The following is a 23,260-nucleotide window of genomic DNA, read 5'->3' as shown; positions in this document are numbered from 1 at the left end:
TACACTTGCAAACACATAGCCGAAATTCCTAGTAACCTTAAGGGCGATTCTAGTTGGTCTAACTTGAGGCGGATCCGGATGTACTGTGGACTATCTACGGAGGGACGACATTTGGAGTCCTAAAGACTTGTTCTTGTTCGGTTCGGGCGCAGCTAGGGAAGGCACGCTACAACATGTATGCATCAATTCTATGCTAAATGATTATGTGTAAATAATATGCTTTCCTAGCTTTATGGTTTTTCCGCATGATTTATGAACTGTCATATGTATCATAACCTAACAGTGGTATCACGAGCCTCTTATTATTTTCATAATCTAAATTGCATAAACATGGTTAAATATTACAAATTTGCAAGAAATAAAAGGGGTGATTAATTTTCGTAATTGTTAATTAATTGCAAATTGCGTTTATTTAATTATACGTACGCAGTTTTTCGGCAGTTTCTTCGTTACTCATCCAAATCGAGTGATTTTTGTGTCAATTCCGCATGTAAAAGGCATTCTAAAATTTTGACAAAACTAGTATTTTTCGGCCGAACCCAGAATTCTCAAATTCGAAGCTTAACTATGACTTTTCGGAGGTTTTAGTTTTTCGAATGCAAAATTTCGTAAATTTAAGATGTTAAATTAAATATTTGCGATTCTTGTTGATAAATCTTGAATTTTTGATTGACCTACTGTATATGTTTAACAAGTTTGAATGCCTAGCCTTGTTAATTATGCAATCTAATTTGTAATTATGATTAATTTATTGAAAATTGGAATAATTTAGAATTAATTTGATTTTCATAATTAGTTATAATTTAATTAAATACCTATGATTAAAAACCACCATAAAAATTGTAAATTTATGTTAAATTTTAAATTTTTATGACCTAGACTTGAATCCATGTTAATCGGAAATCAATTAAATAATAAATTTTCGATTTTTCGCCCTAAAATTATGAAATTAATATTATTTATTAATTTGTCATTAATTTTGAATATAAAATTTTAATTTTTATGCGATTCGCTCATATAACTTGCACGCACAAAGCAATGGACGCTACGTGTTACCCTTAAGGGGTGTTGTATAGTGCGGGCATGCGACGACGAGTAAGGGAGCTCGTCGCCCATGCGGTACGAATGCAGCGAGCAAGGGCATGGTGCACGAGCACAAGGTAGCAACCCTGCCTTATGTCGTGGGCTGTGAGCAATGGGCGCATGGGCAAGGGCGAGAGCAAGGCACGAGTAGTCGCGTGTGGGCAGCAAGCGTGCTGCGCCACAGCGCGCACTGCCTCGCGCAAGCGTGCGGAGCCTCGCGCGCAGCGAGCGCAAGTGCTTGTTGCGACGTGCGACGAGAGCTGCGCCCAGCGATGGCGTGCAGCGTGCTTGTTGCGACGTGCGACGAGCGCTGCGCCCAGCGATGGCGTGCAGCGTGCTTGTTGCGACGTGCGACGAGCGCTGCGCCCAGCGATGGTCAGCAGCATGCTTGTTGCGACGAGCGCTGGCGCGCACCTTGCGATGGGGAGCAGCAGCGATGCGACGCAGCGCATGGGCTGCGCGCACATGGCCAGCGATGGCTGTGTGCGTGTGGCCCATGGGCGTGCGTTGCGTGGGGTTGTTGCGTTGCGATTAGATCGTTTTGAAATTGTAATTTGAAATTTTCAGTTTACGTATTTTAAAATTAATAATTTAAATTATTCTCTTGGATTTTAATTTTGAATATTGTAATTATAATAAATTTATTTATTCTAATTATTTTACTAAAATTAAAATCATGAATTAATTTAAATACGACTGAAATTAAATTAAATTTATGGATTCAATTATAAATTTATATGAGCTTTAAATTTTAATTAAATTTGTATGTTTCCGGTTAGACTAGAAATACATTTTTATGTTTAAAATTAGTAAAGCATATGAATTTATTGGTTTAAGTGGGAGCCCTTTTAGTCATATACTCTTGATTAGGTCTACAAATCCTTAAGGTTAAAACAACTTGATTAGAATTAATAAGGACTGAATAATTTGTAGATTATTGGTGCCCTTGATTAAGTGCTGCAAATGTTTATGTGATGCATAATGTGTTTTACTAACCAGCTATGTGGGCCATTCATGATAATGAATGGGTGAATGGTATATATTGTATATGTACTGTTTTGCAGGTTATGAAGTGACTAGTATGGCCCAAATAGGATAGAAAATATGGTCTGCGTACCATTAATTTGAATGTAATTGGTCTAAAGTACCAAAGTTGTTTTTCAATTCAAATATGGTCTGCGTACCATCAAATAGTTGTAATTATTTTTAATTATAGCTTATTCTATTTGAAGAAAATGGTGCCTCCCACGGAGATTTTCAAGACGGACTTTGAAGTTAAAGCTTCAAGATGAAGTCGGGCCATACTAGATCACATTTATCTTATGCATGTTTTAAGTTATTTATTGCTTTTAAATATGTCTTAAAATGCATGAGATCAAAGCTTGATTATGTTGCATGATTAAGGATTTTAGTTCACTTAAAATCTAACCAACATAATAAGAGCCTTAAGTTCCAAACTTAAAAAATTGAGTTAAAAGGTGCCATACCAAAATATACACTTGCTTGGATATCCTTTACATCAATCTAGTAATAGTTTTCGCTCAGCGAGGTGTTACTTATTGGTCCTAAAGGGGCAAGGTACACAAATAATTGTGAGTACATGTTAGTTTTGGTGAAACTCAACGATATAAGTAAGGAGTCCTTTTATGTCGTGGCAAAATCGATAGGTTTACCTAATAAGTTCTTAGACGTACCTATCAACCAAGAATAGTTTCTAGACTATTAGCAAAAGGCTTTTGCTTACCTAAGATGTTTTAGGATTAAGTCGACAAACTGTGCTTAGTTCTTCAATGATTTTAGGATCTTGGAATCATTTTATTCACACCTGCCGGAACACATAACTTGAATAAAATGCTTAATGAACATTGAATTATGCATGTATGCTAGAATTTAAGTTTATTAAGAGAAACTGTGAATGGTTATTTATTTGTTTATTCTTTTCAATTGTAGTTTTAACTATGGCAAACAACAATCAAAACATCATCATGGGTTCTGAGCTTATGGTCAAGCTGGACCTGTTAAATTTTCTTGAATGGGAAGCTAAGCTAGTTGAAATAGTCAGACTCAATGGACTTGAGTATGTACTATCACATCCCATGCCAAGCTACTATGCCAGAGACATGACCCTTGAGAGATTTTACGCCTGGGATGCGGATCTCAAAAAGGTTATGAGTCTCATGCTGAACAATATCCCTGATGATTGGGCTAGAAGGATTGTAGCCTATGAACCTTTTACGCTCATCAAGAATCTGAGGGATATCTGTCGTGGAAGCACGGAGGACAGGGACCTGAACGTCCATGAATTGATTGAATCAATGTCTGATCTAAAGGTTAGTTCTCCCAACAGGTGTTATAGGATGGAAGTCCAAGAAACACATGTTCAGCTCCTTCGCACTAAACAGAGGGTAGGCGTCCCACTGAGGTTCCATGTGGATCTTATGCGTTCATACTTTGATCGCCTAAGTCTACTAGGAACACCAATAAGCGAAAGGATGGCAGTCTCTATCTTGCTCAATTCACTACACAGTGGGTTTGGTCGCTTCAAGAAACTATACCTAAGTGAACCAAGAGAAGAAACAGTTGCAGAATTTGTTCACCTTGTCAGAAAGGCTGAAATAATACTGGACTGTGAAGCCAAAGATTTACTCAAGGCTAGAAGGAGACTGTTCAAGAAAAGTGGAAAGTCCAAGGGCAATGCTAAATCAAAGCAGGACAAGTCCACATCAAGCTGTCTTTATTGTGATGGAATAGGCCATTACAAAAGAGAATGTCCAAAGCTAAAGGAAGATCAGAAGAACGGAACAGTCGTTCCATCTTCAGGTATTTTCGTTATAGACTGTATACTTGCTAATTCAACTTCTTGGGTATTAGATACAGGTTGTGGCTCACACTTATGTTCCAATCCACAGGGACTAAGAAGAAGTAGAAAGTTAAGCAAGGGAGAAGTCGACCTACGAGTGGGAAATGGAGCACGGATTGCTGCATTAGCTGTAGGAACTTATTATTTGTCGTTGCCCTCCGGGCTAGTTTTGGAACTGGAAGAATGTTTCCATGTTCCAAGTCTTACTAAAAACATCATTTCAGTTTCTTGCTTAGATGCTAAGGGATTTTCCTTTTTAATAAAAGACAATAGTTGTTCGTTTTATTTTAAAGAGATGTTTTATGGATCTGCTAGATTAGTCAATGGACTTTATTTATTAGATCACGACAAACAAGTTTATAACATAAATACCAAAAAGGCCAAAAAGGATGATTCAGATCTCACCTATCTGTGGCATTGTCGATTAGGCCATATAAACTTGAAACGCTTAGAAAGACTTCAAAAGGAAGGAATTCTAGAACCATTTGACTTAGAGGATTATGGTAAATGCAAATCATGTTTACTTGGCAAAATGACAAAGCAACCTTTCTCTAAAGTTGGAGAAAGAGCAAATGAACTATTGGGTTTAATCCATACAGATGTATGTGGACCAATGAGTACAAATGCTAGAGGTGGTTTCAGCTACTTTATCACTTTCACTGATGACTTCAGTAGATATGGTTATGTCTACCTAATGAAGCATAAGTCTGAATCCTTTGACAAATTCAAGGAATTTCAGAGTGAAGTAGAGAATCAATTAGGCAAGAAGATCAAGGCACTGCGGTCTGATAGAGGCGGTGAATATCTGAGCTATGAATTTGATGACCATCTGAAAGAATGTGGAATTCTATCAGAATTGACTCCTCCTGGAACACCACAATGGAACGGTGTGTCGGAACGGAGGAACAGAACCTTGCTAGACATGGTCAGGTCAATGATGGGTCAGGCCGAACTTCCATTAGAATTTTGGGGACATGCACTAAATACAGTTGCACTCACTATAAATAGAGCTCCGTCTAAAGCTGTCGAAAAGACTCCATATGAGTTATGGTTTGGAAAGCCTCCAAAAGTGTCTTTTCTTAAGATTTGGGGATGTGAAGTATACGTCAAACGATTAATTTCAGACAAACTTCATCCAAAATCTGACAAATGTATCCTTGTGGGCTATCCAAAGGAAACAAAGGGGTATTACTTCTACAATACATCTGAGAACAAGGTGTTTGTTGCTCGAGATGGTGTCTTTTTGGAGAAAGATCACATTTCCAAAATGACAAGTGGGAGAAAAGTAGACCTCGAAGAAATTCGAGTCGAACAACAAACTCTAGAGAATGCTCAAGATGACATTCAGGATGAAACTCAGAGATCTTTAGAAGAATCTGGTGAGAATCATGGTCAATCTAGAAATGTTACCCCGCGTAGATCGCAAAGATATAGATCTCAACCGGAAAGGTACTTAGGTATTTTGACGAACGAGAGCTATGACGTTCTATTACTTGAAAGTGATGAACCTGCGACTTACAAACAAGCTATGACGAGCCCTAGCTCCAAGCAATGGAAAGAAGCCATGCAATCTGAATTAGACTCCATGTCTGAAAACCAAGTATGGGATTTGGTCGATTTGCCGGATGGCTACCAAGCCATTGGAAGCAAATGGGTTTTCAAACTGAAAAAGGACAAGGATGGGAAACTTGAAGTTTTCAAAGCTAGATTGGTTGCAAAAGGTTACAGGCAAGTCCACGACGTGGATTACGATGAAACTTTTTCACCAGTTGCAATGCTAAAGTCTATTCGGATAATGTTAGCAATCGCTGCATATTACGATTACGAAATATGGCAGATGGATGTCAAAACTGCTTTCTTAAACGACGTTTTAACAGAAACTGTGTTTATGACACAGCCTGAAGGTTTTGAGGATCCAAAGAATGCTAAAAAGGTATGCAAGCTAAAGAAATCAATCTATGGATTGAAGCAGGCATCCAGGAGCTGGAATATACGTTTTGATGAAGCAGTCAGTGATTTTGGTTTCATCAAGAACGCAGACGAATCTTGTGTATACAAGAAGGTTAGTGGGAGCAAAATTGCTTTCCTAGTATTATATGTCGACGACATATTACTTATCGGAAATGACATTCCTATGTTGAACTCTGTCAAGACTTGGCTTGGGAAATGTTTTTCGATGAAGGATCTAGGAGAAGCACAGTACATATTGGGCATCAAGATTTACAGAGATAGATCTAAAAAGATGATAGGACTTAGTCAAAGCACTTATATCAATAAGGTGCTTGATAGGTTCAAGATGGCAGACTCCAAGCGAGGCTACCTACCCATGTCTCATGGAATAACTCTAAGCAAGACTCAGTGCCCAAAAAAACTTGATGAGCGTAGACGAATGAGTGGGATTCCATATGCATCATTGATTGATTCAATAATGTATGCTATGATATGTACACGCCCGGATGTTGCGTACGCACTCAGTACTACGAGAAGATACCAGTCAGATCCAGGAGAGGCGCATTGGACGGCTGCCAAGAATATTCTGAAGTACCTGAAAAGGCACAAAGATGACTTCCTGGTCTATGGTGGAGATGATGAATTAATTGTTAAAGGCTATACGGACGCAAGTTTCCAAACCGACAAAGATGATTTCAGATCACAGTCTGGGTTTGTCTTCTGCCTCAACAGAGGTGCAGTAAGCTGGAAAAGTGCTAAGCAAAGCACCATTGCGGATTCTACAACTGAAGCGGAGTACATTGCTTCACATGAAGCAGCAAAGGAAGCTATATGTAATCCCCCGTAAATTTATAAATTTTATTAAATAAATTTTAACATATATTATTTATATTTAAATAGAATTTATGAATTTTAGTAATAAATATATAATTAACGTATATTTATTTTATTTATTTTATTTACGTTTTAAATATTTCAACGAATTAGAAAATTAAAAGTAATTTTAGAATTTTACGTTGAAAAGAATTCGAATTATGAAAACGCGTCCGATTGAATTTGGATAAACAATCCTAACTATTTTTGGATTCAAACAACATCAATTCCAATCCTAGCCCAAGTTTGCAAAGCCCAATAAAGAAACCCAAACAAAATTACCCATACCTCTACTCTCCTTCAATTCACGTAAAAGCAAAAACAAGAGAAGTCAAACCCTCCTTCCCTCCTATTCTTTTACGTGAACCAACCAAAACCCTCAAACCTTGCTTCTCTCCTTGCAGCCGCCGCACAGCCACCGCCGGACCGACAACCACCGCGCCGCCGGTCTGCATCCCTGCTGTCACGCCGGTTAACGTAGCTCTTCCTCCCTTCCGTTATTCCATTTTCTCGGCCAACGTTCCTCTTCCTTCTTGCTTCCTGCGCATTCAACCACCGCCATGACCAGCGCGCACAACCACCAACGTTTGTCACCTACGCCCAGCCACGCACCACCGTGTGCGACTCTGCCGCCAGCCCTCTTCCGTCGGGTATCTCCTCCTCTTCTCTCTTTCGTTTATTTTTCTCTTTCTTTCATCTTGCTCACTCGTGCTCTGTTTATTGCGGCAACAACCACCGCTCGCCAGCCGCAGCCACCACTTCACCCAGCCGCGTCGACCCATCAACCACCACTGTCACGCGCCACCTTGTGTCTGCCGGCAGCCCTTATCTATTCTTCTTTTGGTTAATTTCTTAAACCCTAAGCTTATTTAATGTTTTAATTATGTTTTATTAATTTAATTTATGTTTTCTTGAATTAAATTTATAGTTTATGATTTATTTATGAATTTCAAATTTATATGTTGCATAGTTAAATTATTAATTTTCAGATTATATAATTTGATTGAAATAAGAATTTTAATTATTAAAACATGAATTTTTAAGGTTTTAATAGTTTTGAAATCATGGTAGGATGATTATAAGTTATTAAAGATATTGTTTTTTTGATTTCAAACATGTTAATTATGTTTTGGAGCAGTTTGAAAGTAGTTATATTGCTGGAAATTTAAAGTATGATGATTCGAAGAGTTTTCAACGAATTTCAATAACTAATATAATAATTATGATGCTAGGAAACCAAATATTCAAGTTTCGATATTGGGAAATGTTCTAATTATGTTTAGGAGGGGTTTGAAGCTCCCTAATGTTGCTGAAAATTCAATATGAATTGATATGAGTCTATATTGGTTGTTGTTAGGTGGAGAATTCTCCGTAGGCGACTTTTGAATTATTAAAGTGGTCTCGCATTTTGTTTACACAAGGTACGTACATACCTGTGTGCTTGGAATGTGTGCTAATTGTTGAAACCATGTTGAATCTTGTTGTTGAACTTGGTTATGTTGATATTATTGTTGAACTTGGTGATGTTGATATTATGGACGAACTGGGTTATATTGAATGTGCATGTTTAATACTGTTGGACAAACTTATTGAACTTATTTTGCACTATAAAAACTGTAACATGTTAGTATGGATGTTTGATACAAACATGTTGGTTGGGAACACTAGATTATTCTATATGATTGGGTTGGATCAATTGGTTGTTGTTCCCTTTCTATCTTTTCACTACTTTATAAGGGCGGAGGACCTTGTTTAGTAAGTTGAAACTTTATGCCCATATACAGGGTTGCTCATGGTTAAAGGAAAGGTTGGTTAAGTTGGAATGAGTCTTGATTGATGCTTTTATGATCACTTACTTAATTCCAAGATAAAAACAGTTGTGAACAAATGTGAATTGTCTGTCTTATGTAATGGTTGAGTCATAACGGAATCTCAATTTGTAAATCATGTAAAGTGAAACTGAATAGCAATAGCTTTAGACTGTGCACGTCTGAAGTGACGGACAAACAGGAGTTGGGGTTCATGGTGGTAGCCCATGGCCTTTAATTCGGACCGGATTGATCACCGTGTCCTATTTTTATTTAAACGTTCCTCGATATCGCAGGTCACTGAGGTTACGGAGTCGCGCCCGTACCTCGTCTTCCTTAGTGAAGACTTCTGGATGGTCAACTCGGTCCATTGTCTATTTCAACTAAAATAATATTATGGTTATCAAGCCTAGCTTAGTCTAGTCAAGTATAGTCGTCAAATTATTATGTTTTGTCTGTCCTTACTTATATTTATTAGTATCATGTTAGGGTTGTTGGTTTGATAGTATCATGCTAGGATTGTTGTTGTTTTAGTATGTAGTACTCAGCTTTGCTGATTACGTGCTTTGTTTGTGTGTGTTGATCATGGCTATGCCTTATTGATCCTGTGATGACCCATCTTTGGTGAGCAGTCTCTAAGGATCAATAAGCGTTGCCCATCTACAGGTTTGAAGATGATGCATCATTGGGATCGGGATTAGAGAGCTTGTAGTTCTATTTGTTTAATTAAGTGATTTAATTTGTTAACTTGGATTTGAAATTTGTCGTACTATTCGTATTTCCTTAATTCAGTTAATTGGTTTGGACCTAATATGTAATAGATTATTTATGAACCTAAAAGTTAGTTTTATGTTTTCCGCTGCAAAATTCTGAATAAGCCGTAACGTTTTCACACGGGCGATAATGCCTTGATAATTCTCTACGTTTTATATTAAAATGTTGTTTTAGAAAAGAGAGAATTGTCGGGGTGTTACAAAGTGGTATCTAGAAGCTAAGGTTTTACTTTAATAAATTTTTAGGCGCCTAACTATCTAGTTATTTAAAATAAATTTCTTAAAAATCGAGATTCTACGTATTATAGTGTTCAAAAATTGGTACTTTTTTTTGGGGGGGGCAGATCTCCTTTTATCTCGTTTGAAAGTATATAATATTTCTTATTTAAGTTCGAAATCAAATTATTTATTCGAATTAAATTGACTTTCGAAATTTTTATTCTTTTTCTTATTAATTATTATTCAAAAAAAGGAGTACAATTTTTTTTTTAGAAGTTCAATTTTTTTTAAATTGTTTCAAGAGTTAGAATTCGTTATTTAAAAAAAAAAAAAAAAAAAATATATATATATATAAATCTTCTTCGAATTAATAACTTTATTTTCGAATTTATTCGCTACGCATTTCCTTAATTTATTTTACTTTATTTATTTTATATTTTTATTCTATGTTATAATTTTATTATATTATCGTCCTTTTAATTTGTTATTTAAACTATTTCAATGCTTTAGTTTATGAGAGATGGGTAGTATAAGAAGGGCATATAAGATAGAATTATATGTGCATTAGTAGCTAGTCAATGCTAGCATAAGAAATTGATTGTTATGTACGTGCGTATGCTAATTGTTTAATGTTACATTTAAATGTGCATAAAGAATTGTTTGCTTTCACCAAACTTATTGCATTATTGAACTTTGTTTATGATTTGGCTGGAAAATCGTTAGTGAGACCTTGAATTGTTTATTTCAGGAATAAAATGTTTCTTTCCAAGTATACCAACATAGGATCCTTCGAGAAACTTGATATAGAAACCCCTGATATTTACGTGAAGAAAATTGTGTTTGGATGTGAATATTATGCTAAAGTTCAAGGGCAACCTATCTTAATGAGAAAGGATATCATAGCAGCCACTATCATTAATTGTTTACCTAACCAAAAATGCCATACCTAGAACTCAAATATAGGTTTAAAGACATGCATTCTGATGATGGAACACCAAAGTTGATTAAGTATGGGACTAGGGATGGTAGGTAGAGATATGACGTAGAGATCCTGACCACCATTATTGAGGTCGTAGAAAATGGGTTCAAGGAGGGTAGAAACTCATGGAGTCATGCTTGGGATGCAGTTATAGATGAACCTATTAGAGTTGTAAATATCTAGAGGGAAATGATGTAACCGTGGAGAATGAGAATGTAGTGGTTGAGGCAAATAACCCTAACCCAGTGGCCCATGAGCCTACCATTGAGATTCCTAGTGAGTCGGATGTGGAACCTAAAGGTGATGGTGAGGTGGCAAGTGAGTCTCATCAAGATAAAGACATGAAAGAAGACTCATACTCGGAAGAAGAATTCGACGAATATTGAAGATCTAGATCTTACTCCACAAGTTTCCAAGGAAAGAATAGGTAGGCAAGATGCCTTAAACATTTGAAGTTGTAATAGTTAGTTAGTTCTTTTATGTTTTAAAGAATAAGTGGCATATCAGCAACGGTTTAAAGTTAAAGCAATAAGAGTTTGAGTTATTCTTTATTCTCTTCAAGGATATAATAAGCCTTTATAGAGTTAGCAATAGAAGTTAAAGTATTCATTTCCAGTTTGAGAGTTTCGTTATTCAACAACAATAGTTTATGTTTGTGTCGTAGAACCTTTATGTTAATTTGAGGACAAGTGCGTTATTATGGTTTAGAAATTGTTATTAACATTCTTTTGAGGAATAGAGTTAGATTATTGATAATCCAAATGATCAAAAGTTTATTTTGGGCACGCGAATGGGAATATTATTACTTATTTGTTGTGATTGAACTTCCATTCATTGGTTTTCAAATTGTATGTCCTTGATAGGGATATTTTCTTGAATGAGTGACGATGATTGCTCTATTATTGGTGTACATTCTTGAATAAGTGTTTGTTGATGCGATCTCTATGATCAAATCTAAATTTCTTTCGTAGAGGGGACATATGAGTTATGTATCGTAGAGTAATTAATTTTAGGTCGCACACTAGAATGTCAAGCAATAGTGAGTTAGTTGCTACTATTCGCCTTTTGGCGGGAAGACTGGCTGAAGAGAGAACTGAACGTCCTGATTCTACTGGGGACATGTTTGAGAGACTAACCAAAGTTAAGCCACCATACTTTAAGAAGCAAACTGATCTTACTTTTTAGAGAACTAGGTTAGAGAGTTCGAGAAACTGTTTGGGGATTTGAATTGTCTTGAGAACATGAGAGTGGGTCAAGTTGTACTGTACTTGGAAGATGAAGCTGATTTATGGTGGAGAGAAAATGGGGTTAGACTTAGCGCTGTTGAGAGATTCAATTGGGATTCGTTTTTTACTGCCTTAAGGGAAAATTTTACCCTACCTTTTATGAGAAAGCAAAAGGCACAAGAATTCATAAACCTTAGGATGGAATTGACTAAGTTTGTACAAGTCTAAGATAGACGTACTGTGAAATTCAGAAAGTAAATGTAAGGAACCATATTGGAAGATTGACCTCGTATAGATGTTTTGGGTAGTCCAAGAACCTTTGGTTATTTCTGTAATGCGAGTGAGGAAATTGATGAATAGGGAGTACGAACTATTTTCTGTAGTGTGTCAGAGGTGATTAAAGAAGTTAGTGACAATCGAGGATGTTGCCATTGTGAGTGGATTCATTGATGTGTTTTCGAGTGAAATTACAAGTATGTTACCTATTAGAGCTTTTGAGTTCACTATAGACTTAGATCCTGAAACGACACCTATATCCAAGGCACCTTATAGCATGACACCTCCTTAAATGAGCGAATTAAGACACAATTGCAAGAGTTGTTTGTTAAGGAGAAAGATAAGAGTATGGAATCATGCATCGATTTTAGGGAGCTAAACACCATCAAGAACGAGTATCCTTTGCCAAGGATAGATGACATATTTGATCAATTGAATTGGGCGAGTGTGTTCTCAAAGTCTGATTTGTGTTGAAGTACCACCAATTGAGGATAGATGATAGGGGCCTAGACCTCATTAGGACTCGTTATTGTCATTATGGGTTTAAAGTAATGTCTTTTGGGTTAACCAATGCACCTGCCATAAATATGAAATTGATGAATGAGATTTCCCACGAATTCCGAATTAAGTTCGTTATTATATCACTGATGGTATCCTGATTTATTCAAAGAATGCAAAAAGGGCATAACGAAATCTTGATGATTATTTGGAGACGCTTAGAAAGAATCTAGTTTTATTAAATGAAGTATACAAATCTTGAAGTTATGTGTGTATAAGTGACACCGACGGAAAAGTGAAAGATTAAATTGATTGAAAACTACGTTACGTAAGGGAATAAATTTAAGAGAAGATTTGAGTGGTCCAGGATCGTTTGAAATCAATTGTTGTCTTGAAAAGAGGAATGTATGAATTGGTGAAAGTGCTAAGAGTTAAGCTCAAGAGTTATACATCCAGGAAAGGCGTAATGAGGTTCAGTAGAAAAGGAAAGTGGAGCAGAAGGAGTGTCTGTAGATCCTGCTAAGGTTCAAGCTGTGAGTGAGTGACCTACTCCAAAGAACGTGTCTAATGTTTGAAGTTTCCTAGGCCTATTTGACTATTATAGGAGGTTTCCGAGAAATTTTCGAAGATAGCAAGACCAATGACCAATCTGATGAAAAAGGAATCAATGCTTGAGTAAAGGGAGAAATTTGTGAAAACTTTCCAGATTGTAAAAGAGCATTTGACCCCCGCACTCGTTGTCACGTCAGTTGAAACCTTACGAGGCTAATTAACCTACTCATGAACTAAAGCTAGCTGTTATTGTGTTATATGCGAATATTCGGAGACATTACCTTTATAGGGCAACATGTAAGATCCTTACCGAGCACAAAAGTCTGAAATTTTGGCAATAAGGTCCAGTTGAAGCTTGGGGACAACATTGAAATGAGTATTTCTTTCCACCCTGCAACCGATAGACAGACTGAGATTACTATGAAATATATGTTGAGATTTTGTGTTAATTGACTTTAAGGGTAATTGGGAAGACCAACTAGAGTGATTGAATTCCTTGCACCAATAGTTACCATGCGAGCATTACGATGTCACATGTTGAGGCATTGTGAGGGAAAAGTGTAGAAGTCCATTGCTAGAATGATTTGAGTGAAAATATTGTATTGAGGACATAATTCATTGAGAAAGAAATACCCAAAGTTACTCCGTGAGATGAGTTACGAGGGCGTAACTCGTTTTCTTTAAGAGGAGTAGAATGCGATATAAATTCGCGCTTTTTACCTAATTTTATGGTGTTTTCATGCATTTTTATGCTTATTTTAGCAAATTATACATGTTGGTTCAAAGTAAATAGATTCTCCGCATAAGAAAAACGTGTTCATGAGTAACACAAGCAACTTTTAAGTTGGCAAAATGTACATGAGGGGCACAAGTACCTCTCCAGTAAGAAAGTTAAAATCTTTTGGGAAAATGTGGGAACTTTCGTGTCAAGTTTCGGGACGAAACTTCTTTTAAGAGGGGTAGATTGTAATCCCCCGTAAATTTATAAATTTTATTAAATAAATTTTAACATATATTATTTATATTTAAATAGAATTTATGAATTTTAGTAATAAATATATAATTAACGTATATTTATTTTATTTATTTTATTTACGTTTTAAATATTTCAACGAATTAGAAAATTAAAAGTAATTTTAGAATTTTACGTTGAAAAGAATTCGAATTATGAAAACGCGTCCGATTGAATTTGGATAAACAATCCTAACTATTTTTGGATTCAAACAACATCAATTCCAATCCTAGCCCAAGTTTGCAAAGCCCAATAAAGAAACCCAAACAAAATTACCCATACCTCTACTCTCCTTCAATTCACGTAAAAGCAAAAACAAGAGAAGTCAAACCCTCCTTCCCTCCTATTCTTTTACGTGAACCAACCAAAACCCTCAAACCTTGCTTCTCTCCTTGCAGCCGCCGCACAGCCACCGCCGGACCGACAACCACCGCGCCGCCGGTCTGCATCCCTGCTGTCACGCCGGTTAACGTAGCTCTTCCTCCCTTCCGTTATTCCATTTTCTCGGCCAACGTTCCTCTTCCTTCTTGCTTCCTGCGCATTCAACCACCGCCATGACCAGCGCGCACAACCACCAACGTTTGTCACCTACGCCCAGCCACGCACCACCGTGTGCGACTCTGCCGCCAGCCCTCTTCCGTCGGGTATCTCCTCCTCTTCTCTCTTTCGTTTATTTTTCTCTTTCTTTCATCTTGCTCACTCGTGCTCTGTTTATTGCGGCAACAACCACCGCTCGCCAGCCGCAGCCACCACTTCACCCAGCCGCGTCGACCCATCAACCACCACTGTCACGCGCCACCTTGTGTCTGCCGGCAGCCCTTATCTATTCTTCTTTTGGTTAATTTCTTAAACCCTAAGCTTATTTAATGTTTTAATTATGTTTTATTAATTTAATTTATGTTTTCTTGAATTAAATTTATAGTTTATGATTTATTTATGAATTTCAAATTTATATGTTGCATAGTTAAATTATTAATTTTCAGATTATATAATTTGATTGAAATAAGAATTTTAATTATTAAAACATGAATTTTTAAGGTTTTAATAGTTTTGAAATCATGGTAGGATGATTATAAGTTATTAAAGATATTGTTTTTTTGATTTCAAACATGTTAATTATGTTTTGGAGCAGTTTGAAAGTAGTTATATTGCTGGAAATTTAAAGTATGATGATTCGAAGAGTTTTCAACGAATTTCAATAACTAATATAATAATTATGATGCTAGGAAACCAAATATTCAAGTTTCGATATTGGGAAATGTTCTAATTATGTTTAGGAGGGGTTTGAAGCTCCCTAATGTTGCTGAAAATTCAATATGAATTGATATGAGTCTATATTGGTTGTTGTTAGGTGGAGAATTCTCCGTAGGCGACTTTTGAATTATTAAAGTGGTCTCGCATTTTGTTTACACAAGGTACGTACATACCTGTGTGCTTGGAATGTGTGCTAATTGTTGAAACCATGTTGAATCTTGTTGTTGAACTTGGTTATGTTGATATTATTGTTGAACTTGGTGATGTTGATATTATGGACGAACTGGGTTATATTGAATGTGCATGTTTAATACTGTTGGACAAACTTATTGAACTTATTTTGCACTATAAAAACTGTAACATGTTAGTATGGATGTTTGATACAAACATGTTGGTTGGGAACACTAGATTATTCTATATGATTGGGTTGGATCAATTGGTTGTTGTTCCCTTTCTATCTTTTCACTACTTTATAAGGGCGGAGGACCTTGTTTAGTAAGTTGAAACTTTATGCCCATATACAGGGTTGCTCATGGTTAAAGGAAAGGTTGGTTAAGTTGGAATGAGTCTTGATTGATGCTTTTATGATCACTTACTTAATTCCAAGATAAAAACAGTTGTGAACAAATGTGAATTGTCTGTCTTATGTAATGGTTGAGTCATAACGGAATCTCAATTTGTAAATCATGTAAAGTGAAACTGAATAGCAATAGCTTTAGACTGTGCACGTCTGAAGTGACGGACAAACAGGAGTTGGGGTTCATGGTGGTAGCCCATGGCCTTTAATTCGGACCGGATTGATCACCGTGTCCTATTTTTATTTAAACGTTCCTCGATATCGCAGGTCACTGAGGTTACGGAGTCGCGCCCGTACCTCGTCTTCCTTAGTGAAGACTTCTGGATGGTCAACTCGGTCCATTGTCTATTTCAACTAAAATAATATTATGGTTATCAAGCCTAGCTTAGTCTAGTCAAGTATAGTCGTCAAATTATTATGTTTTGTCTGTCCTTACTTATATTTATTAGTATCATGTTAGGGTTGTTGGTTTGATAGTATCATGCTAGGATTGTTGTTGTTTTAGTATGTAGTACTCAGCTTTGCTGATTACGTGCTTTGTTTGTGTGTGTTGATCATGGCTATGCCTTATTGATCCTGTGATGACCCATCTTTGGTGAGCAGTCTCTAAGGATCAATAAGCGTTGCCCATCTACAGGTTTGAAGATGATGCATCATTGGGATCGGGATTAGAGAGCTTGTAGTTCTATTTGTTTAATTAAGTGATTTAATTTGTTAACTTGGATTTGAAATTTGTCGTACTATTCGTATTTCCTTAATTCAGTTAATTGGTTTGGACCTAATATGTAATAGATTATTTATGAACCTAAAAGTTAGTTTTATGTTTTCCGCTGCAAAATTCTGAATAAGCCGTAACGTTTTCACACGGGCGATAATGCCTTGATAATTCTCTACGTTTTATATTAAAATGTTGTTTTAGAAAAGAGAGAATTGTCGGGGTGTTACACTATATGGCTAAGGAAGTTCATAGGTGAACTTGGTGTAGTCCCCTCCATTAAAGGACCAATAGCCCTGTATTGTGATAATAACGGAGCTATTGCACAGGCAAAGGAGCCTAGACACCACCAGAGAGTCAAGCATGTACTTCGTAGATTTCACCTTCTACGAGAGTTCGTTGAAAGAAAAGAAGTCGAGATAAGCAAGATTGGAACTGATGACAACATATTAGATCCATTGATTAAACCTCTGCCACAGGCGAAGCACAACTCGCACACTGCAGCTATGGGAATCAAGCATATTGGAGAATGGCTTTGATATCCTTGTTTAATGTTTTAAAGTTTTAGAGTTTAAATCTTTGTAAAACATTATTGGTTAATCATTCACAATAAATGAAGAGAATTCATTTTTCCATTTAAATTGTGGTTTATTAAATGATGAGTCCCTTCAATTTGACGATATATTCAAGATAGACTGTCAGGACCAGTCCTGTGACTAAGAAATGTCTATCAAGTGAACTTGAATGTCAAAGGTTGAAAATGGTCCCTAGTCGGAGTTTTCTATAAAATTGGACGCATAGAAAACGTTAGACGACTAGAATGCAAGATGACTAGTAGTTCTGTTTCTTGAACTATGTGGACATGGCAATGTCATAATCATTTGTATAGATACTTACTTTGGGAAGACTAGTATCGGACAAGACCTATGAAACTTTACTGTAAGAGATGAAAATCTGTCATAAGTAAATTTCATTAAAAAAATTATTAGACACTAAATCCTCAATACCTGAGTGATTTGAGATTACTTGTTTGAGAACTGGCTGCTTTGACTTTGACCAACCGTCGCACCGTAAAAGGAGGCTATAAAGGCAACGCTCAGGTAATCACCTATCAAACGAAGTTTAATCTCAAGATCGCAAGATTGGGATTGTCCTCCCATAAATCGGGATGAGATGCTTAAAAGTTGTACAAGGCCACTCGGAGAGCTAGAAACTGTGAAATGCATGGTCGTGCTCGGATGAATCATAGGCTATGATTATCTATTTATTTGATCAGTTGAACTCTGAAACCGAGAAACACCTCTGGACATAATAAGGATGACAACTCTTACCTTATGTTCAAGAGCAAGCATCGAGCGACAAAGGAATTAGGAAATGCACACTTGTCCCTAAGGACAAGTGGGAGACTGAAGGAAATAATGCCCTTGGTCCAAGTATGCATTCTATGTTAAAGTCTAATAAGTGCGGTTCAGTATTAATTAACAAGTTAATAATTCAGTGAGATCAAGTGAGCTGAATGCCTAGCTAGAGGCCGCTTCAGTTCAAGTGGAATTAATGATATTAATCCACAGTTCAAGTGGAGGGTCACACAAATAGTATGTAAACGGATCAAGTATTTAATGGCATTAAATACTCTATCTATGGATATTCGAAATCGACGGATCTTGGTTTCAGTGGGAGCTGAGATCGTCACAAGCAAGAAATGAATACTCCGGAAACGATGATATTGCCGGAAACGGAAATATGGATCGTATCGGAAATATAAATATTATCCAATTCGTAGATGTTGCCGTGGAAACGGAAACATGGTACGTATCGGAAAATATTATCGGAAATGGAAATATTGCCGGAATCGGAAATATTGTCGGAAACGGAAATATTGTCAGAATCGGAAATATTATCGGAATCGGAAAATAATTCCGGAAACGGAAATATTAAATATTTGTTCGAAACGGAAATTAATTCCGGAATCGGAAATATTAAATATTGTTCGTATCGGAAATGAATTCCGGAACCGGGAATTTAATCGGAAGCGTATCGGACGAATAAGCATCGGACGAGGCCTGCCGGACGAGGGCCCAGCACGAAGCCAGGCCATCGCCCAACAAGCCAAGCGCGCCACACGAACAGCCAAGGCCACGCCAGACCCAGCGCAAGGCCAGGCCCAGCAGGCCATGGCAGCGCGCGCAGCGAGCGCAGCAATGGGCTGCGAGCTGTGCTGCTGCTCGCGTGGGCTTGCGGCTCGCGTGGGCCGAGCGGCCGTGTAGGCTGTGCGCGGGCATGGCCTGCACGCTCGTGGGTCATGCTCGTGTAGAGTTTGTGTTCACATACGAAACCTAAATTGTATAGGATTTGTTTGATGATTAAATTCCTAATCCTAAAAGGATAAAATTAATTAGTTAGAGTCCTACTAGGATTCTAGTTTAACTAATTAGTATCCTAATAGGATTCCAGTTCCTTTTCCATACCTCTATAAATAAGGGCCTAGGGTCATTATTTGCAGGCACGAAAGTATTCAAAGGGTAAGTTTTTGAAAGAAAAAGCAGCCATACACTTGCAAACACATAGCCGAAATTCCTAGTAACCTTAAGGGCGATTCTAGTTGGTCTAACTTGAGGCGGATCCGGACGTACTGTGGACTATCTACGGAGGGACGACATTTGGAGTCCTAAAGACTTGTTCTTGTTCGGTTCGGGCGCAGCTAGGGAAGGCACGCTACAACATGTATGCATCAATTCTATGCTAAATGATTATGTGTAAATAATATGCTTTCCTGGCTTTATGGTTTTTCCGCATGATATATGAACTGTCATATGTATCATAACCTAACATCATGAACATAACACCTGGATCCATCTACTGCCTGTCCGACCTCATCAACGCCTTCTACCAGCAATTCACCAGTAGTCGCCAGTTGGAGAAACAGACAAGTGACCTCTATCGGTTGGTCCAAGGACCTACCGAGTCGGTACGCGATTATTTTAACCGTTTTAATTGTGAGAAAATTAGTATAAAAAACTGTGATGTCAGGACAGCCATCGAAGCATTCAAGAGAGGTCTCATCCCCAACTCGGAGCTGTACAGAGAAATAACCAAATATCCCTGTGCAACCTTCGAGGAGGTCAGATCAAGAGCCACTGCCCAGATGCGGATTGAAGACGACGAGATTACACGAATGGCTTCTCAGCGACCAGCAGGGGCAGCAGAGACAGGAGGTCGTACACCCCAAGGAACAACAACTGGAGACACCAGCCGTACAACCGCCAGAACCAGGTACAAAATGTCAATCAATATGATGATAATAACAATGTTTACAGGAATGAACGGGTCGTTTATCCCCCCATCTCCGAGTATGGATTCAACGTCGACATCGGAGGCGTGGTGAACGCCCTTCAAAGTGTAGGTGGTACCGTCAGATGGCCTAAGAAGAGCGATAGACCAGATTCCATGAAGGACATGAGCAAGTAGTGCGACTTCCACCGCGACAACGGCCACACAACCGAGGAATACATCTCCCTCAAAAAGGAGGTAGCATATCTGTTAAAAAGGGGACACCTGAAGGAACTGCTGAGCGACAAAGGGAAGGAGACGTACAACAAAGACAGCAACACCCAACCCAGCCCAGCACCAGGCGGCGACCGACCGGCCCCGCCCATGTTCGAAAAAGTGGTAAATGTTATCTCTGGTGGTTCAGATATCTGTGGACTAACTTCTTCTGCAACTAAAAAAATCAACAGGGGCGAATCTGAAGCCGTCAAAGAGGGGAAGACCGAAGACGAAATGGCACTCGAAAAATCATTAGCAGCAATGTCAATCACCTTCGACGACTCAGATTCAACCAACGCACAACAGGAACATCACGACGGGCTAGTCATATCGCTCCCAATAGGCAACGCTCTAATCAAAAGGATATTGATCGACAACGGTAATTCAGCAAACGTACTGTTCTTAGAGGCTCTACAGGAAATGGGACTTGAAGAAAAGAATATAGTCAGAAGGTCGACGGTCTTAGTAGGTTTCAGTGGAGAATCGCTGCGGACAATAGGGGAGATATCGCTGCCCACGTACGCAGAAGGTGTTAATGTGATGACCAAGTTCAACGTCGTCGACTGCCCATCAGCATACAACGTCATCCTAGGACGACCTTGGATCCACAAAATGAAAGCAGTGTCATCAACATACCACCAGTCAATCAAGTTTCCAACCAAATGGGGGGTCATGGAAGTCAAAGGACAACAAAGAGAAGCGAAGAAATGCTACGAAACAGCGCTGAAACCATCAAAGTCATCTATCTAGCAATTACAGTCAGGGTCGACGGTAGACGAGCCCGACGACCAGCAGATCGACGAGGTAATATTATACCAGACAAAGCCATACCGAGTCGTAAAGATTGGAGCGTCGCTACCTGACAACATCAAAAGTCAGATAGTGTCATTCCTAAGAGAAAATTCGGACTGCTTCGCCTGGTTGCACGAAGATATGACAGGAATCAGCCCGGACGTCATCACCCACAAACTCAATGTCGACCCCAACTTTAAGCCAGTGAAACAGAAACGACGAAAGTTTGCACCTGAAAGGAATAAAATTATAGACGAAGAAGTTCAAAAACTGATAGATTCCGGGAAAGTCAGGGAAGTCAAGTATCCAGATTGGTTAGCGAATGTCGTCGTCGTCAGCAAGAAAAACGGAAAACGAAGAGTTTGCATCGACTTCACAGACATCAACAAAGCATGCCCCAAAGATCCGTTCCCCCTGCCGTACATCGACGCCTTGGTCGACGCCACAGCCGGACACGAGCTACTCACATTCATGGATGCCTATTCAGGATATAACCAGATCCTTATGCACCCAGACGACCAGGAGAAAACATCTTTTGTAACAGATAGAGGAATCTATTGTTATAAAGCCATGCCTTTTGGTCTTAAAAATGCAGGTGCGACGTACCAACGATTGGTCAACAAGATGTTCAAAGACCAACTTGGAGACATAATGGAGGTCTACATCGACGATATGCTAGTAAAATCAAAGAAGGCGGACGACCACGTGGAACACCTACGACAATCCTTCGACATATTGAGGAAATACGGTATGAAGCTCAACCCAACTAAATGTTCTTTCGGAGTGTCCGCAGGAAAATTCTTAGGTTACATCGTCACCCAACGAGGAATCGAGGCCAGCCCCGACCAGGTGCGCACAATCATCAACATCCAATCCCCCAGGAATATAAAAGAGGTATAACGCTTGACAGGGAGAGTGGCGGCACTAAACCGTTTCATTTCGCGGTCGTCGGATAAGTGTCGTTTATTCTACGACGTCTTGCGCAAAAACAAGGGTTTTAACTGGTCCGACGACCACGAAACAGCTTTGCAAAACCTCAAAAAATATATGATGTCACCACCCCTCCTGTCCAAGCCCAAAGAAGGCGAAGTCCTACAACTCTATCTAGCCGTTAACTCGACAGCAGTCAGCGCGGTCCTAGCTCGCGAAGACGACACACAACAGCTGCCTATTTACTACATCAGTAAGTCACTGCTAGAAGCAGAAACCAGGTATTCCTCCCTCGAAAAACTCGTTTTAGCACTCGTTACTGCAGCTAAAAAGCTAAGGCATTATTTTGAAACCCACCAAATAGTGGTGATGGCTAATTATCCAATCAAGTCTGTGATGCGTAGACCAGAACTAACAGGTCGAATGGAGAAATGGACAATGGCGCTAGGAAGCTTCGACATCAAATACCAACCGAGGACGACCGTAAAGTCGCAGGCCCTAGCAGATTTTGTGGCAGACTTTAGCCCCAACTTGGAGAAGACAGCAGACGACGAAGTCAAACTCATCAACAACGTAGAAGAAGTATGGACACTCTTCGTCGACGGCTCATCTAACTTTCGTGGTGCAGGTCTAGGCGTCGTACTAAAATCGCCACAAGGGGACATGATAGCACAGGCCATATGCTGCGACTTCAAGGCGACATACAACGAAGCAGAATACGAAGCGCTAATTGTTGGACTGACGTTAGCTGAAGAATTAGGGGCAAGCGGACTCAACATCTTCAGCGACTCACAACTAATCGTCAACCAAATTAACGGCGACTACGAGGCTAAAGACCTAAAAATGACCTTATACCTCGAGAAAGCAAAAAAGCTAACCTCCAGATTTAAACCCTTCTCCATTAAACAAGTGCCACGAGACTTAAACACACAAGCCGACGCCCTTGCCAACCTAGGATCCGCACTCAGAAAATCATCGTTCTCGACCATACCTCTGGTACACCTACTGTCGCCCGCTATTGAAAAAGACATACCACAAGACGCCAGCCTCGTCCTATCAACCACAAATGCGGATAGCTGGACCAAACCCATTCTCGACTACCTAGCACACGAAACCTTACCCGACGACAAGCTCGAAGCCAGGAAGATACTTTTCAAAGCATCACGATATGTTATTTTGCAGGGCATACTATTTAAAAGGTCAGCGAACGGTATGTTGATGCGATGCGCAGAAAAAAAACAGAATGGGAAGGATTACTAAAGCAATACCACGAAGGAGAATGTGGCGGACACGAAGGAGGACAAAGCTTGTCAACCAGGATCAAGAGAAACGGATAC

General features: G+C 38.7%; 1 protein-coding gene and 2 long non-coding RNA genes across 3 annotated transcripts; all 3 read left to right on the top strand.

The window, feature by feature from the left end:
• Positions 1 to 7,066: 7,066 nt before the first annotated feature.
• Positions 7,067 to 9,466, top strand: LOC130467098 (uncharacterized). Its single transcript, XR_008927267.1, has 4 exons — positions 7,067 to 7,416; positions 7,513 to 7,609; positions 8,124 to 8,187; positions 9,207 to 9,466. It is a non-coding gene; the product is annotated as an uncharacterized lncRNA (long non-coding RNA).
• A 4,937-nt stretch (positions 9,467 to 14,403) lies between these two features.
• Positions 14,404 to 16,806, top strand: LOC110791279 (uncharacterized). The gene is made up of 4 exons (XR_002534046.2): positions 14,404 to 14,753; positions 14,850 to 14,946; positions 15,461 to 15,524; positions 16,544 to 16,806. It is a non-coding gene; the product is annotated as an uncharacterized lncRNA (long non-coding RNA).
• A 3,503-nt stretch (positions 16,807 to 20,309) lies between these two features.
• LOC110805727 (uncharacterized) lies at positions 20,310 to 20,951 on the top strand. The gene has a single exon (XM_022011349.2). It carries the CDS (start codon positions 20,310 to 20,312, stop codon positions 20,949 to 20,951), a length of 642 nt encoding a protein of 213 aa, XP_021867041.2.
• The last annotated feature ends 2,309 nt before the right edge of the window (positions 20,952 to 23,260 follow it).

The sequence above is a fragment of the Spinacia oleracea genome, chromosome 2 (assembly GCF_020520425.1).
Source record: "Spinacia oleracea cultivar Varoflay chromosome 2, BTI_SOV_V1, whole genome shotgun sequence".
Lineage (NCBI taxonomy): Eukaryota > Viridiplantae > Streptophyta > Magnoliopsida > Caryophyllales > Amaranthaceae > Spinacia > Spinacia oleracea.
Note: the sequence above shows the minus strand (reverse complement) of the source record. Positions and strands in the feature narration are given on the sequence as shown.